This window comes from Protopterus annectens, chromosome 12.part0 (genome assembly GCF_019279795.1).
Source record: "Protopterus annectens isolate FY-2018-M chromosome 12.part0, PAN1.0, whole genome shotgun sequence".
NCBI lineage: Eukaryota > Metazoa > Chordata > Ceratodontiformes > Protopteridae > Protopterus > Protopterus annectens.
In genome coordinates this window covers 573,625,158-573,641,012 of record NC_056746.1, presented here as the reverse complement: position 1 = coordinate 573,641,012, position 15,855 = coordinate 573,625,158, and the positions used below count along the sequence as shown (strand labels likewise).

Here is a 15,855-nt window from a genome sequence, read left to right as displayed (position 1 = left end):
GTTGCTGGATGGATGGATGGTGGGGTTGGTAATTAGTTGTGTAAGGCCAATTAGGCTAATGGTTGGGGTATGTGCTGCATGATTTGTCTAATCTACGCAAGAGTCACGTAATAAGAGTCTGTTTTTTTTTTTTTTAATATTTGATGAGATCCAAGACAGTATATATATATATATATATATATATATATATATATATATATATATATATATATATATATATATATATATATATATATATATATATATATATATATATATACGCATATATATAGTTGCTGGGTTTTAGCTGGATATGTTTATTTGGGTGAACTTCAGCAAGCAGAATCTAAGCAGCCTTAAAAGAAGGAATGGGAAAGATGAGATGCTGTTACTTTTAGTTGTTTGGTGTACAGGTAGCATATCCCTCCACCTCTTTTATGGGTCTGTCAACTTATACAATATTGTATCCAGGTGGACGTACTTCATCATCTGATATGTATGAATTAAATCAATACTCTGTAGTATCAGGATTTAGTTTGAGGTGTGCTTATGTGCTGTGGACTTGGGTTGCATGCTATATTTCAAGGTTCAAGGCTCCTGAGAGCACCCCGGCACTATTAGGTTTTACCTCATATCATGCGTTCCGGCCCCAAAACCCGGACCACACCACAAAAGGAGGGGGTGTATCCATATTCATAAAGGATACCCACACCTCCAGGTTGGTGGCAACGCACGAAGCTTCGGAAACCATCCAGGTGCAACTAACCATAGGCAAAACTGCTCTACAAATTGTAGCATGCTACAGGCCACCCTCTCAAACTCAGGAACCCCACACAGCCTTCCTGAAGACACTGGAGGGTATAAATGTATCTCCAAACACCATCATATTGGGTGACTTCAACTACCCGAATATAGACTGGGAACATTACTCAAGCCCTAACTTTCTAGCCCAACGGTTCCTGGAGTTCATAAATTCAAATGCCATGGAACAGCTAGTCACTGTTCCCACGAGAGGAGAAAATATACTAGATCTCATTATCACAAACATGGGGACAAAATGCTCCACACCGGAAGTATATCCCTCATTGGTGAGATCTGATCATAAACTAATCTCACTGGAAATCCACATCCTGCCCCCACCCCAAACAAAAAAGACCACAAACTTCACACTACTCAAGACTGGTGTGGTATCCTTCAAGGCCCCTGAGACAGTGGAAACCACAACCCAAGCTGCGGAAGCCCTTACAAATGCCTTCTATGAACACCTCCAGGACTGCATGGATCAGGCAATCCCAAATAAAACCAAGACTCTTTCCACAAAAGGCAAACGTCCAGTCTGGTGGACCCCAGCCATTAACAAACTTTACAATAAGAGGAGAAAGCTATTACATGATAGAACAAAATCCATAAAATGGAAGTCACCCCTGATCATTATTAGTAAAAAAATATGAGCACTCATAAAATCAACTAAGGCCAATTTTGAGAGAAAAATTGCCATGGATTCAAAGGACAATCATAAGGCCTTTTTCAGCTATGTTAGGAACCTGGGTGGAAACTCCCAGATATGCTCAGAATTAGTCCAAAATGATACAAAAATCACTGAACCCACAGACATTGCCAACATACTGGCAGACAGGTTCAGTGCAAACTTCCCCTCTCCCCTAAAGGAGAGATAACTATCCCAGCGGAGTGTAGCCTCCCAGACATCTCAAATGTGCAGGTGAAAGCTGCTCTCTCTAAAGCTAAAAACACAGCATCAATGGGACCGGATGGTGTCCCCGGCTGTGTGCTACACAAGCTAAATGAGGAATTAAACCCGCACATAAGGCAGCTGTTTAATCTCAGCCTTACCACAGGATATGTGCCCAAGGAGTGGCGTACGGCAACTGTGGTCCCACTCAACAAAGGCGGTGCCTCTACGGACCCTGGTAATTACCGCCCCATAAGCTTAACAAGTCTAGTCTGCAAAGCTATGGAGAGGATCATAATGGAGCTCATAAACAAAGATATAGGGGACTTGCAGACATTGGACCCGACCCAGTTTGGCCGTCAAGGGAAGATCATGCCTTTTGAACTTGGTCGACTTCTTGAAACAGTCACCAAGGCCATTGATGAGGGAAAGGCAGTCCATACAGCCTACCTTGACCTTGCAAAGGCTTTCGACACAATACCCCACTCGGGTATTGTAGAAAAACTACCAGCTTAAATGTAAACCCATATGTCACAAGATGGGTTGCAAACTGGCTTAAGGACAGAACCCACAGGGTTAGAGTTGCTGGTGTTATGTCAGACTCCAAGCCGGTCACAAGTGGTGTCCCACAGGGCTCGGTCCTTGGCCCCCTATTGTTCGGCATCTACTTCTCAGAAGTACAGGCCAACATGGGAGGACTTTGGCTGACAAAGTTTGCAGACGACTGCAAACTGAGCGCCATAGTGGAAAGTGCATCGGACAAGGATATCCTTCAGAAGGGACTCACGGAAACAGATAGCTGGTGCCAGAGCCATGGCCTGAAGTTAAACGCCAAAAAATGTATAGTCATACCCTTCGGGAAAAACAAGGTAACCCCAAGCTACCATATAGGTGGCATTCCACTAAGCACAGAAGAGGTTATCAGGGACCTGGGGACCCAGGTTGACAGTGGCCTTTCTTTTGACACTCACGTTGCTAAAGTGGTTAGAAAGACCTTCTACATTGCCCACCTGATCATGAAGGGATTCACATCCAGATCTAGTGAAGTCATTGTTCCCCTGTACTCTTCACTTATCAGACCAATGATCGAGTACAATGCCCCATTCGGGATGTATCTTGCCCAACATCTGCAGCAATTGGAGAGACCCCAAAAGTTTCTCACCAAAAGGATAAAGGGACTCCAAAATCTGTCATATGCTGCCAGATTGAAGAAACTCCAGCTCTATTCAGTCGCATACCGTCTGCTCAGAGGTGACATGTGCCTGACATACAAGGCCATGTCCAACCCAGAATTAATGGACATGCTCCACCTCAAAAAATCCAAATCCACCAAAACCACTAGAGCAAGTGACTTAAACCTTAGCACGGATATAAATAGGACGTGCTGGAGGGATAGATTTATCACTCAGAGACTCCCTATGCTGTGGAATAGAGTCCCGGTCCATGTGAGGCAGAGCACCTCGCTGGCTCTGTTCAAGAGAAATCTTGACCTGTGGATGGGAGATCGTAGGTTTACCCCGGGAATCATCTCTGTGTCACTGCTGGAAAGAGGCACAACAAACTAATGGGTACAGTATTTTTTCATATAAGGGGTGGCGTAAGCCACAAAAATTCGGGCTAGGCTTATAAATGCCTTGGGGCAGATAGCCTAGTATAAACCTATGAACCTATATCTCTGTATAGGAGTAGATTGGTGAGCAGTGTTGAATCTTTAGTAGTATTTTGAGAAGATCTGCTCGTTTTTTTTTTTTTTTTTTTTAGCTGGCTGCGAGAGAGAGAGGCAGAGTAAGAGAGAAAACAGGTACTTTGTGTTTTAAAAAAAAAAAGAATTGTCAAAAGAGTTAAAGGGGTTCGATTTACAGGAAGTGTTTGCATGAAAGAAATTTTTTGGGAATGTGTATGCTGAGTAACTTTCAAATTATGAGAGTAATGGTAAGCTGTTAGCCATGAAAACAGTTAAATGGAAAAGTAGAAATAAGTGGGGGAGCTTGTTGATAGAATATTTGTTTGGCATATTGGACATATGTACATGTGAACAGGGTGCCTGCAAATGAAAAGCTATGCTTATAGTTATGGCCTACATGAGAAAGATAAGTAAGCAAACTAAGAGGTTAATGCAAGTGAGCTGGCAGTTAACTATTCTGTTCTGTAGTGAACTGTCTGCAAGATGGTGTCAGCTATTGCAATATATTTATGTTATAAAGATGGATTAGAAAATAATATCAGTAAGGTGCAGAGATGTTACTGATAACACAGAGGGGTTGCTTTCATGGCAAGAAAAGATAAAAAGCAAAGTAACTCAAACTATAACATCAGTGTCAATATAGTTTAAGGACTATCAGAGAGCACTGTTAAAGGAGTCTACTTTTCCTTGTAAAGACAGCCACAAGCACCCAGAGGTGTTAAAAGCTACAGCTCTGAGTGCTACACAATAAAATACTGGTAGAGCTTTATCAGAGGGTGCTTCTTGAGGCACAAGAGCAGAGAGAGGTCAACCTTCCTGCACATGTTCTTTATTTTACTTTTAAGACTCGCATGGTGTAGGTCAAGTCTGTTAAACTAAAGGAGAAAACATACCTCTCAACTATCCAGATTTTCGCAGAATGTCCAAATTTTTGCCTCATATTTTTAGTCTGTTCCTCGTAAAATTTGTGGCTTTCTGGCAAATCACTGAGGATTAAAGTCACTAAATGATGATATCCATTTGAGTTTTCGACTTCATATCCTTCAGAAGATGGATGCCAACACAAATCTTATAATTCTAGCAACTTTCTAAGCTTCTAAGAGCAACATTTAAAATCTGTTCCTATTGTTAGGCCCTTGACCCCCATTATTTTAGGCTTTGTCCAGATTTCTTCTACTAAGAGGTTGATAGAGGTAAAGGGGAAAACACAGAAGGGAGAAAGATATCTAGAGAAAGGTGAACCAGCAAAACTGATACGTCTCTTTAGAATACAGAGCTAAAATGAAAGTATTGCACTACTACATATAGCATGATTCAAACAAATTAAAATGAAGCTCATTATTCACACCAGCAATAATCTCAATGCTGTCAAGTGTTTTTTTAACCCCCTAGCAGTACTTGCATCAATTAGTACATATTAAGCAATCAAGTACAACAGGCTCAATGCAGCTTTCATCAAAGAGAAAAAAAGCAATCCAAAAACAATCAAAATAGGTACCTGTTTAAACTCACTCTATGGCATTACTATTTATGCACATATTGATGAGTCATTTATTACACATTACGAGCATACTTTGCTAATTATACATTATAGTTCTGCAAACAGCGCATTTTGATTATCAGAACACTGCAATTTCAGATTTTTATCTAGCAGCAGGTCTAAGTCTAGACAGTTGTAATATTAAAAAATGCATAATACCTTGGATAATATAAAACAGGATGGGGGCCACCTGTGTCCTTACAGTTAGAAGATTGGAAACATAGTAGGGAGCAAAAAGCAGTAGGCACAGTAAATATGATTGTTCTGTAATGTTTACGCCTAGTCTCCTTTCTTAGTAATTGCTACTTGGTGTTAGTAAGCAAGCAGCAACAAATATTGTCAATAAATGAATGAACATTTATTATTGTGAGGATCAAAGCAGTCTGCTAACCCCTTTACCAAGACTACAGCAGGAACTGGAGTTAATTAATATGTGCACGTACATGTGAAGCTATACTTATAGTTACACCCTACATGAGAAAGACAAACTAGCATCTAAGAGGAACAGGTAAGTAAAGTGAAGTTACTGTTCTGTAGTGAAATGTCTCACCCAGTCATTACCCATATACCTTTCTAAAATCAAGTGACAAGTGAAGGGTGTGGCTTTATTTACCACTCTACTATTAATATACAACAAAGGGCATGTTTTTGACAAACATTTCTACCACAAAGATAAAAGACTTAATTTAGAGACTACTAAAACACATTTACTGAGACAAAGGACCAGTATTTCAATGTACACTACCACTCTGATCATCTTTCACACAACCTTCTGACAGTACTAGTAATAAACCAAACAGCATTTTTCTAAAGATGTTGAGATAAAACACCATTATGTCACTTTCAGTACCCAAGATGATCATCATCTTAATACCAGATACCTAACAAAAGATTGCCAATTATACTAAATTAGGTATAAAGATGTCGACAAGACAATTTAATAAATAATTTCAAATAAAAATAAATCAGCAATATCAGTAAACTTTAAAAAAAATCTTAAAAATCTATTAAATACATTACAATGGCCAAGACTACAAAGTAATGCAAAGCATTCATTTACTTTCTCAAATGTCAAAGCATTCTTTTTTTAATCATTCATACCTTCATCATCTGTTGAACTATCTGAACTTGTAAATCTGTGCAAAGAGCTAAGACCTGAAGATGTGGCAGGACTCCTATAGTCAGAAACCTGACTATTTGCTTGTGGTGAACGGTTACTCAGTTCTTTGGTTGGTGTCTCCTAAGGGTGTAAGGTCAGAAACAGATTCAGACACAAATTACATCACTTGTTAATTCATACTTTAGCTGACATGCCAATTTACCAATATGGTCATAATCTTCATTTAAGGCTAAGAAATAAAGTTAAATATGCGTCTATAAATTGCAAGACACACCGTTTTACACTGACACATAAGAGAAAGATTGTAAGTGACATGAAGGGTAACAAAATACCTGATCAAAGAGGTAGACAGTTACATCATCAAAGAATGAAACTGCTTTTTTTATTTCAGGCTCTTCTTCCCCAGTGCCAAGTAGAGCTCTACCTTTATAAATTTTCAATAAACTTTTTAAATTAATATGATCATCACTGTCCATAACCACAACTGGAACAGGATGTGAATGCACAGTTCCGTCATCGCTGTCTGAACTGAAATGGTCAAAGTCATTGACATGACCATCATCTGAATCATCACTGTATTCTTCTTCATCTGCATCTATTTCATCTTCAACATCAGTAATTGCTGACTTGTCAAGTTTGCCCAGATATCTTCCTTCAACATCAGGCTCTTTCAGCTTTATACCCTCAGAATGATATGATAACGGCTTGTCTAGAATTGTTTCAAAAGTCAAAGAAATGTCTGAAGCCTTAAGGGATTCAGACGTTCCTTCCATAGACTTCTGATTAGTAATTAAATCAGAAAAACTTTCATTGGGATACTGCAATATACTGTTTCCAGTATCATTCTTATTAAGTGCTATTTGGCTACCTTGATGATGTAATGTTATGTATGGTAGAACATTTCCAAATGGATTTTCAGGAAAGTCCATACTATCCAGTTCTGTTTGTTCAGAAAAGGACTTATTCACTTCTGAAGCATCCCCAACTAATTCATCAAAGAACTGTGCTTCCAACTGCAGTTTCTTTTTTGGTTCATAAACAGAGTCATTAAAACCAATTAAAGCTTCAGGATTACTAATCTGTTCTCTACCGTGATCTTCATCACTTACAAGCACCGTCTCAATATGACCACCAGTGTCAATGATATCATCAGACTTCTTATCGAGTTCAGAGTCGTTATCAGAAAAGTAAGCAGAATCCCTATATGCATTGTGAGCAGAATTTAAGGGTTTGTCAGGTAAACTGAAGTCATCTCTCTCATACTCTTGTCTAGGGCTGCTTTCTGATATTACAATAAATGGATTTGGTGGCAAAGGACTAAAACATTGCTCACCATGACCTCCTACTGCTGATGAAATAACCGTGTTTGAAACCATACTACCTGGAAGCTGGGAAGTCCACTCAGGAGATTCAAGGTTCTCGGTTTCATAGCCACTATCTGCAGGTTTATCAGGTGGCAAAAGTTTCTGAGAAAACTGTGCTTCTGATGATTCTGCCAATGAATGCAGGTTTAGTATACTTACAGTGTTTTGTGTTTCAGTATCGGTGTCTGGACGTTTGACAGGGCTAACTAACTTGGACTGTAATGAGCTGTCTTGGCAGTTCAGTTCAGCAGCTACATTACACTCAAAGGTTCCAGATGAAGAGTTACCTAACAAATTAAGTGTTCCAAATGATTTGTCTAATATCGAGACATTTTTTTCTGGTACAGAATCTAGTACGATTGAAAAATTATGAGTTTCCTGTACAAATGTCCTAAGTCCTTCATCTTTAGAAAAACTATTTACATCACCAGTAACATTTCGATCATTAGACACCAGATTTCTTTCATTTTCAAGTCTACCTTCTTCTAAAAATAAATAGTCCTTACTAAGGCTTCGTTCTTTGGCATCAGTGTTGAGTAATTCAGCAACACAGCTTTCTGTGCAGTGCACACAGGTTGTATTTTGGCAGCAAGAAACATTGTATTTTACCATACTAGAGGTAAATGAATTACCACTTGCTAAATCTAAAACATTGTTTTCAGCATTACCCTCTTCAAGTCTTTTAAAAGGCTTATACTGATGTGAGTTTGACAAACCTTCTGCTACTGCAACTGAAGGCAGATCTGTATTACCCATTATCAAATGAGGAGAACTATTTAAATCAACTACTAAGGATGTGGCAGTCTGGTTTTCCTGTTTCTGAATGAGACATTGCCCATAGCCATGTGATAAACTGCAAGATTCATGATTATTGTTAGTTAATTTAATGAAAGAACTGTCATTTAATCTTTCTATGTCTTTTTTAAAGCCTGTATCCAAAAATAGTTTTGAGGCATCATCTACATGCTCTGGACTAGATTCAATATTACTTTCCTTATTAGAACATGGCTCTTTTAATAAATTATTTTCCTGAAGAAACAAATAATTGTCAGACAGTTTTTGTGAAGATAGAAACTTTAGAACTGGTTGGTTAGCAAAGGAGTAGAAAGAATCAACTGTACATTCCAATTCAGAATTATTGTTGACTAAAGACTCCATAGGAGTTTCCAAATCTGAACCTTCATCGACAGACTTCATGAACTCTGAAACTCCATGAAGCTCAAACAAACTTCTGTTCAATGGTGAGTCCTCTTTTTGAGCATCACTAAATATGTTACCATGGAAAGCACTGATGGGGTCCTTACAATACTCTGAATCTTCAGAGCAGTTCAAGACCACAGATTTATTTTCATAACTTAGATCCAGATCTGTACTAGATTCACCAACATCACTGTCTCTCAAAATGAAGTGCTCTACAATCTTGCCTAAAGGTATTTCAGGTGGGTGTAGTGTGGTGGCTAGAGAACTACAGTCTTCCTCATAACCCACAATACTCTCTCCCTGATCTTCCAGCTGAATGTAATGCTCATTTTCAGCAAAACGTTTGTGTGAATCATAGACAGGAACAACCCCTGGTGCTCCAGGTAATGCTTCTGGACGATGATCTCTTATTAACTGCGCAGACTGTTCACTGGATGCTGAAGGGAAAAAAATACTATGGCAGTTCAAGGTCCTGTCACCACTTTCAAGGTGTTGATCATCAAAATGATCTTGTTTAGCAGCCTCCCAAATGTACTCAAAGCTAAGCCCTCGGCTTGATTCAGTTACTGTAAGGATGTCATCCATTTCTTGGCTGGGCTGATCAGCAGTAAACTGCTCTAGGATTGGAAATGCAGGGTCTTGAACTATGGCCAGCCTATCAGTGTTGGGCTTTAGGCTGTTCCAGCGTTGCTCAAACTCATCATCGTACTGCCTCTGACTCTGTGCACGCAGGTAAGTTAACAATCTATGTATTTCTTCTGCTGTAGCCCTCTTATCTGATGGTAACCAACAGAACTGCATGACTTCATACCTACAACAACAAGAAAATAAAGTGAGATACTTATTTATTAGGAGTGGTCTCAACATTCATAAGGTCTATGCATCTCATGTTTACTCATTAACTGTTAGCTGTTTTCAAGTGGTCTGAGCCAAGGACACCATCAGTCAAGATCAGGAAGAGTAAATACTATCTTACCATTAAGCCACCTTGTAACACCAGGCAGTAGGTAAAAGCCCCAAATTTCAGAGGCATGTGCCTAAACCTAAAACAAACTGTAGTGTCACACCTCCGGGTTAATGTTAAGTGTTTTTGTGAATCAAAAAATATTGCATAAAAGAAGGAATGCTGTACATGAAGGCATGCAGCACCATGAGTCAGTTTCTGGTCAGTTTATGAGAGAAGGCATACTGCAAAGTGAGGGACTCTAGTCAACAACAGGCATATTATGCAGCATACAAAGCCTCTGGTCAGTATGAATAAGTGTACTGTACAAAGACAGCCTTTGGTCAGTGTAACAGAGGTGGTGCACACAGGTTCTTCAGTGCGAGGGAGGATACAGCACACAAGCAAGCTTCTGTTCATTTAGAGGGAAGTGTGTTGCATACAGTCTCTGGTCAGTGAGAAAGAAGCACTGTGTACATAGCAAATGGACAACATGAAGGATTTTTGTATTAATTATTGTCTGTATGCTTCTCTGCTGTGTTAACTTTGTACCCAGGTTGTGACTGAAAAGCATCTGTGGTCCAGCTCATCCCCCCTTATCAAATTGTAAAATAAAAAAATAAATAAATAAAATAAAGAAGGCATGCTGCACATAGCCAATTGTCAGTTTGCAGGAAGGTGTGCTGTGCAAGTACAGCCTTTGGTCAGAGTGACAGCCCTGTGCTGCAAACAAGTGGCCTCTGATTAGTATGAAGGAGACGTGCTGTACACAGCCAATGATCAGTGTGAGTGAGAGTGCGCTGTGCACAGGCTCTGGACAGTGTCAGGGAAGTAAGTTGCACACAGAACACTTCTGGTCAGTACAAAGGACATGTGGTGGACACAGGTAGCCTCTGGTCAGTGTGAAGGATGCATGTTGCATAAATTCAATGGTCAGCATAAGGAAAGGTATGCAGCTCACAGACGGTCAATAATCGGTGTGAGGGAAGGTATGCAGCACACAGTCAATAGTCAGTGTGAGGGAAGGTATACTGCATACATCCTGTTGTCACTGTCAGAGAAAGTGTGCTGCACACAGCCTCTAATCATTTTGAGGGCTGTATGCTACACACAGCCTCTGGCCAGTGTGAGGGCTGCATGCTACACACAGACAGCTTCTGATTATTGTTCGGGAAGGTGTACTGCAAAATGAGATGGACTTTGGTTAGGATAAGAGAAGCCATACTCTATGGCAAGGCAGCCACTACTCAGCATGAGGAAAGGTATTCTGTAAACAGAGAGACCCTCTGGTCAGTGGAAGGGACAGAAGCTAAGTGCAATATGAGGCACCATCCATCATTGTAAGTGAGGCATGCTGCACAGAAAGGCTCTGGTCAACACTACAAAGGTGTGCCGTACACAACCTTTGGTAAGTGTGTACAAAAATTTTACTCAGACAGCCTATGGGCAGGGCAGGGAGACATTAAACACAGAAACAGCCTCTTATCAGTATGAGAGGAGTGTGCTGTCCATAGATTGCCTTCTGACAAATGTGAGGGAAGTGTGCTGTAGACAGACAACCTCTGGTCAGTGCAAGCGAAGCATGCTATACACAGCCTCTGATCAGTGTGAACAAAGCATGCTGCACATAGCCTCTACTCACCATGAGGGAATCATGCTGCATACAGTCAATGATCAGTATGAAGAAAGCCTGTTGAACACAGCCAGCCTTTGGTCCATGTGAGAGAAATGTAAGGTACACAGACAAACAGTATTTTATGTGCAGGTAAACATGCTTTATAAAGACAATCTTTGGTCAGAATGAAGATGGGCTGCATACAGACAAGGCATCTGTTCAATGTGAAGGATGCATACTGCAAAAAACAGACAGTCCCAGATCAGTGTCAGTGAGACATGCTGCATAAAACCTCTGGTAAATGTGAAGGAGATATAATGCACAAACATCGCAACTAGTCAGTGAGAGGGAAGGTGAAAGTACAGTTTTGTACCTACCATAAATGTAGATGTCCGATAGATATGCAACTGCAGTCATAACATATGGGTTGTCCTGCCTCAGGCAGCCCTCGGTCGGCCGGATTCCAAAGTCTGGGTCCGACGTTGGCTGATGTCGCATTTCTCTCCGACGTCAGAGCGGCAGGAGTACATAAGCATCAGCCGACGCCATCTTCTTCAATGTTTCTTGCCCCAGATGCCAGGTGCCCTCCAAGGAAGGCTGTAATCAATTTGGAAGACAAAACAGGTTTCCAGACAAATAAATAAGCAATAAACAGATACACCATAACAGATATCCCCAGCTAGGATAACAGGGAGAGGAGTGGACCCAAGGAGTAGAGGGGAAGGAGGGAGGGAAAACCCGACTGCAGTTGCATATCTATTGGACATCTACATTTACGGTAGGTACAAAACTGTACTATGTCCTTCAAGAATGCAACTGCAGTCATAACATATGGGTTGAATACCATAGCTTAGCTGGGGGAGGTGGAAAACTCTAAGAATAGGATGGTGTAGCTATCAATCCCTGCAGGACTGCCGAAGCAAAGCCTGCTCTGGATCTGGAATAGAAAGGAAGGTTGTAGTGTTTGGAGAATGTATGCACGGAGCTCCATGTAGCAACTTCTAGAATGTCTTTTGTAGGCACCCCTCTTAAGAATGCTGTAGAGGTGGCTGTAGCTCTGGTAGAGTGTGGTCTGATATTGGCTGGTACACTCTTTCCATGGAAGGAATAACATGATCTGATGCAATGTCCAATCCATTTTGAGATAGCCTGTTTGGAAATTGCTTTTCCTTGTACTCCAGGGGCGTAAGCTACAAAAAGCTTGGCCTTGGTTCTGTCCAGGTAGTAGCGAAGTCGTCTGTGAATGTCCAAGGTATGCAACAGTCTTTCCCCTTTGTTCTCAGGATTGGGAAAGAAAGTAGGCAGGTGAATTGCTTGATTTAAAGAAACCCTAGATACCACTTTTGGCAGAAAGCTAGGGTTGGTTCGTAAGGAGACCCTGTCTCTATGAAAGGTAATGAACAGTGGTATTGCCATTAGGGCCTGTAATTCCGAAACCCTTCTTGCTGAGGTAATTGCCAACAGGAAAGCTGTCTTCCATGAGAGGAATTGTAAGTCCACAGAAGCTGCTGGCTCAAAGGGGGGTAGAGTCAGTTTTTCTAGGACAAAGTTGAGGTCCCAAGCTGGTACTGGGGCCTTTCTTGGTGGCTTGATATTCTTGATTCCTCTAAGAAATTGCCTTAACAAAGGATGTGAGAACACAGGTGGATCAGTGTTGTATCTGGCTGAAATAGCTGAAGCATGTATTTTTATAGAAGAATATGAGAGTCCATTCTGTAGCATATCTGCTAAGTATTCCAGGATGAGTGGGATGTTCAATAATGATGCATCATGACCCTTGCTGGTATTCCAAATGCTGAATCTCTTCCATTTTGCTGAATAAACCTTTCTGGTGGATGGTCTGCTGGCTTCTGTTAATATCCGCTGAACTTCCTTGGAGAGAGATAGATTGAGGTTATTCATGGAATCTCCCAAGCTGTTAGCTGGAGCGTCTGAATGTTGGGATGTACTGTCTTGAAGTTGTTTTGAGTCAAAAGATGGGGCCATTGGGGAAGGGCCCATTTTTTGTTGTGGCATATGCTCCATAGTAGTGGATACCAGTGTTGTCTTGGCCAGTCTGGAGCTATTAGGATCCCTTTTGGCTTCTCTGCTTTGATCTTTAGTAGTACTGTGGTCATCAGTGGCAGAGGTGGGAATGCATAAATCTTTAGGAAGTTCCAGTTGAATGAGAGAGCATCTGTTTTCCATGCTTGTGGATGATATGTCCTTGAACAGAACTTTTGTAGCTGATGATTGAGGTGGGAGGCAAATAGGTCTACTTCTGGCCTGCCCCATGTCAAGGTGAGCCTTATGAAGATTTCTGGATGTAACCTCCACTCATGGGGGTCTTGGAAATTCCTGCTTAGGCTGTCCGCCAGCGCATTGTCTTTGCCTGGAACAAACTGGGATTGCAACTGTATGTTTAAGCTTAGTGATTTTTCCCAAAGATTCATTGTCAGTCTGCAAAGGGGGTAAGAATGGGTGCCCCCCTGCTTGTTTATGTACCACATGACAGTGGTGTTGTCTGTCCGTATTAGCAGGTGGCCTTGCTGAAGTTGTTGTCGAAAGGCCTCGATGGCATGCATGACTGCCAGTATTTCTTTTTGGTTGATATGCAGATGTGTTTCCTTTGGAGACCATTGTCCTTGAATACATCTGCCCTCCATGTGCGCCCCCCATCCAAGGTCTGAGGCATCTGTGGTCATTGTTTGTGTTATTTGTGGTTTTTTGAATGACATACCTGTGTTTGCCTGGCTTACCGAGGCCCACCATAGAAATTCTTTTTGTAGGCATGGAATGAGCGGCATGGTTGTCTCTAGGTTGTTGCTGTGTTGAGACCATAAACTTTTTAGGTACCATTGAAGCTTTCTCATGTGTAGTCTTGCTAATGGAACCAGGAGAATGCATGATGCCATATAACCCAGGGCCTGTAGGAATCTCCTTGCAGTCATCTGGGTGAGTTTTGCCAAACCTTTGAAATAATGAGTTAACTTCTTTTGCTTGTCTTCTGTCAGGTAAGCCATTTGAGAGGTTGTGTCTAGATTGGCTCCTAAGAAAGTAATTTGCTGGGATGGCAGCAGTCTTGACTTTTGAAAGTTGACTGTGTATCCCAGAGCTTGTAGCAATTGAATGACATAATCCAAGTTTTTTGTCAAAATCAGTTTGTCGTCTGCTTGTATGAGGCAGTCGTCCAGGTACGGGTAAATTTGGATCCCCTGGAGCCTGCAATGAGCAATTACTGAAGCCAGGCATTTTGTAAACACTCTGGGCACAGCAGATAAGCCAAATGGCAATGCTGAGAATTGATAATGCTCTGGCCCTGCAAGAAATCTGAGGTATCTTCTGCAGTTGTGTCTGATAGGGACATGCAGGTATGCCTCCTTGAGGTCCAGAGTAATCAGCCAAGACCCCTTGCCCAGCATGGGAAGGAGTTGCTGTAAGGTCAGCATTTTGAACTTTGGTACTATGAGAAAGGTGTTTAATGCGGACAAATCCAGTATTGGTCTCCACTGAGTTTCTTTTCTTGGAACAAGGAACAGTCTTGAGTAAAACCCCTGGCCTTGTTCTTGTTGTGGAACTTTTTCTATTGCATTGATTTGAGCGAGCAGAGAGATTTGCTTGATAGCCTCTGCCCTCTGGTTTTGTTGTAGGTCTGGCATGCCTTGTTTCTTTGGTAAGGTATGAAAGTGGAACCTGTAGCCTTGGTCTATAATGTCCAAAATCCATTTGTCCTTTGTCAATCTGTGCCAATTGTCTGAAAACAGAGATAATTTTCTGCCCAAGGGAGCTTCTGTTTGCTCTTTGGTTAGCGGAAGTAGAGGAAAGTCATTGGGATTGTCCCTGTGGGGCAGGAGAAGCCCCTGTGTCACTTCTTTGGTTTGCTGGTTGCCATTGTCGTCCCCTGTAGGAACCTCTGTATTGTCCTCTTCCTCGGCCACGCCTGCTTTTGCCCCTTTGAAATCTTTCAGTATTAGGAAAGGACCAGTTTTTTGAAGGCCAATTCCTGCTGAATCTGGGTGGCTGAACCTGGAGGAAATCTTTGACTGTCTGAACTGACTTGGCTTTTTCCTCAATGGTCTTTAATACATCTTTAGCATTAGCACCAAAAAGCTTGTTCTTTTCCAAGGGTGCATCAAGAAGTTTTGACTTAACATGATCTGGTAGAGGTTGTTCTTTTAGCCATGCATGTCTACGAATGACCGCCCCTGTCATAGCTGCCCTACATGAAGCTTCCAATGCATCATATCCACACTGAAGGAAGTGATTGCTAACTTGCTGAGAGTTGTGTACAGCCTCCTGCAAAGACTTCCTATCTAAAGGATCAGGAGAGGCCAAAGTTTTCTGTAAATCATCTAACAGGAAATCCTGATATCGAAACATATGAAAGAGACAATTGAGAGCTCTCATAGATAAAGTAGTGGAGGTGTAAACCTTCTTCCCCCATCTCTCTAATGACCTAGCTTCTCTGTTGGAAGGCAGAGGATTTTTGGAGGTGGTAGCTGAAACCCCTTTCGGCCCTTGTGAAATAGTTTCTAAATCAACAGCATGGGCCCTAAAGAAATGAGAATGTGTTTCAGGAACTCTATAGTATCTGTCCGGCTTGGCAGGAGCAGGAGGGAGAGTATCAGGGGTAACACTGGAGTCAGAGTATAAATCATCCAAAACATCAAACACAGGAGGTATAGCTAAGGGCCTGTGCTGGGGCTTTTTAAGGAAGGTACGAAGGCGCTTTCTGGAATCA

General features: G+C 41.4%; 1 protein-coding gene across 1 annotated transcript in view; it reads right to left on the bottom strand.

Moving 5' to 3' along the window:
* Positions 1-15,855, bottom strand: part of LMTK2 (lemur tyrosine kinase 2) — a 1,522,811-nt gene that overhangs the window by 277,783 nt on the left and 1,229,173 nt on the right. Inside the window, exons 11-12 of the mRNA XM_044089711.1 lie at positions 6,346-9,388; positions 5,995-6,133 (exon numbers count right to left, since the gene is read on the bottom strand). Of these exons, the coding sequence (XP_043945646.1) occupies positions 5,995-6,133; positions 6,346-9,388 (3,182 nt within the window). The remainder of the gene's footprint in view (positions 1-5,994; positions 6,134-6,345; positions 9,389-15,855) is intronic.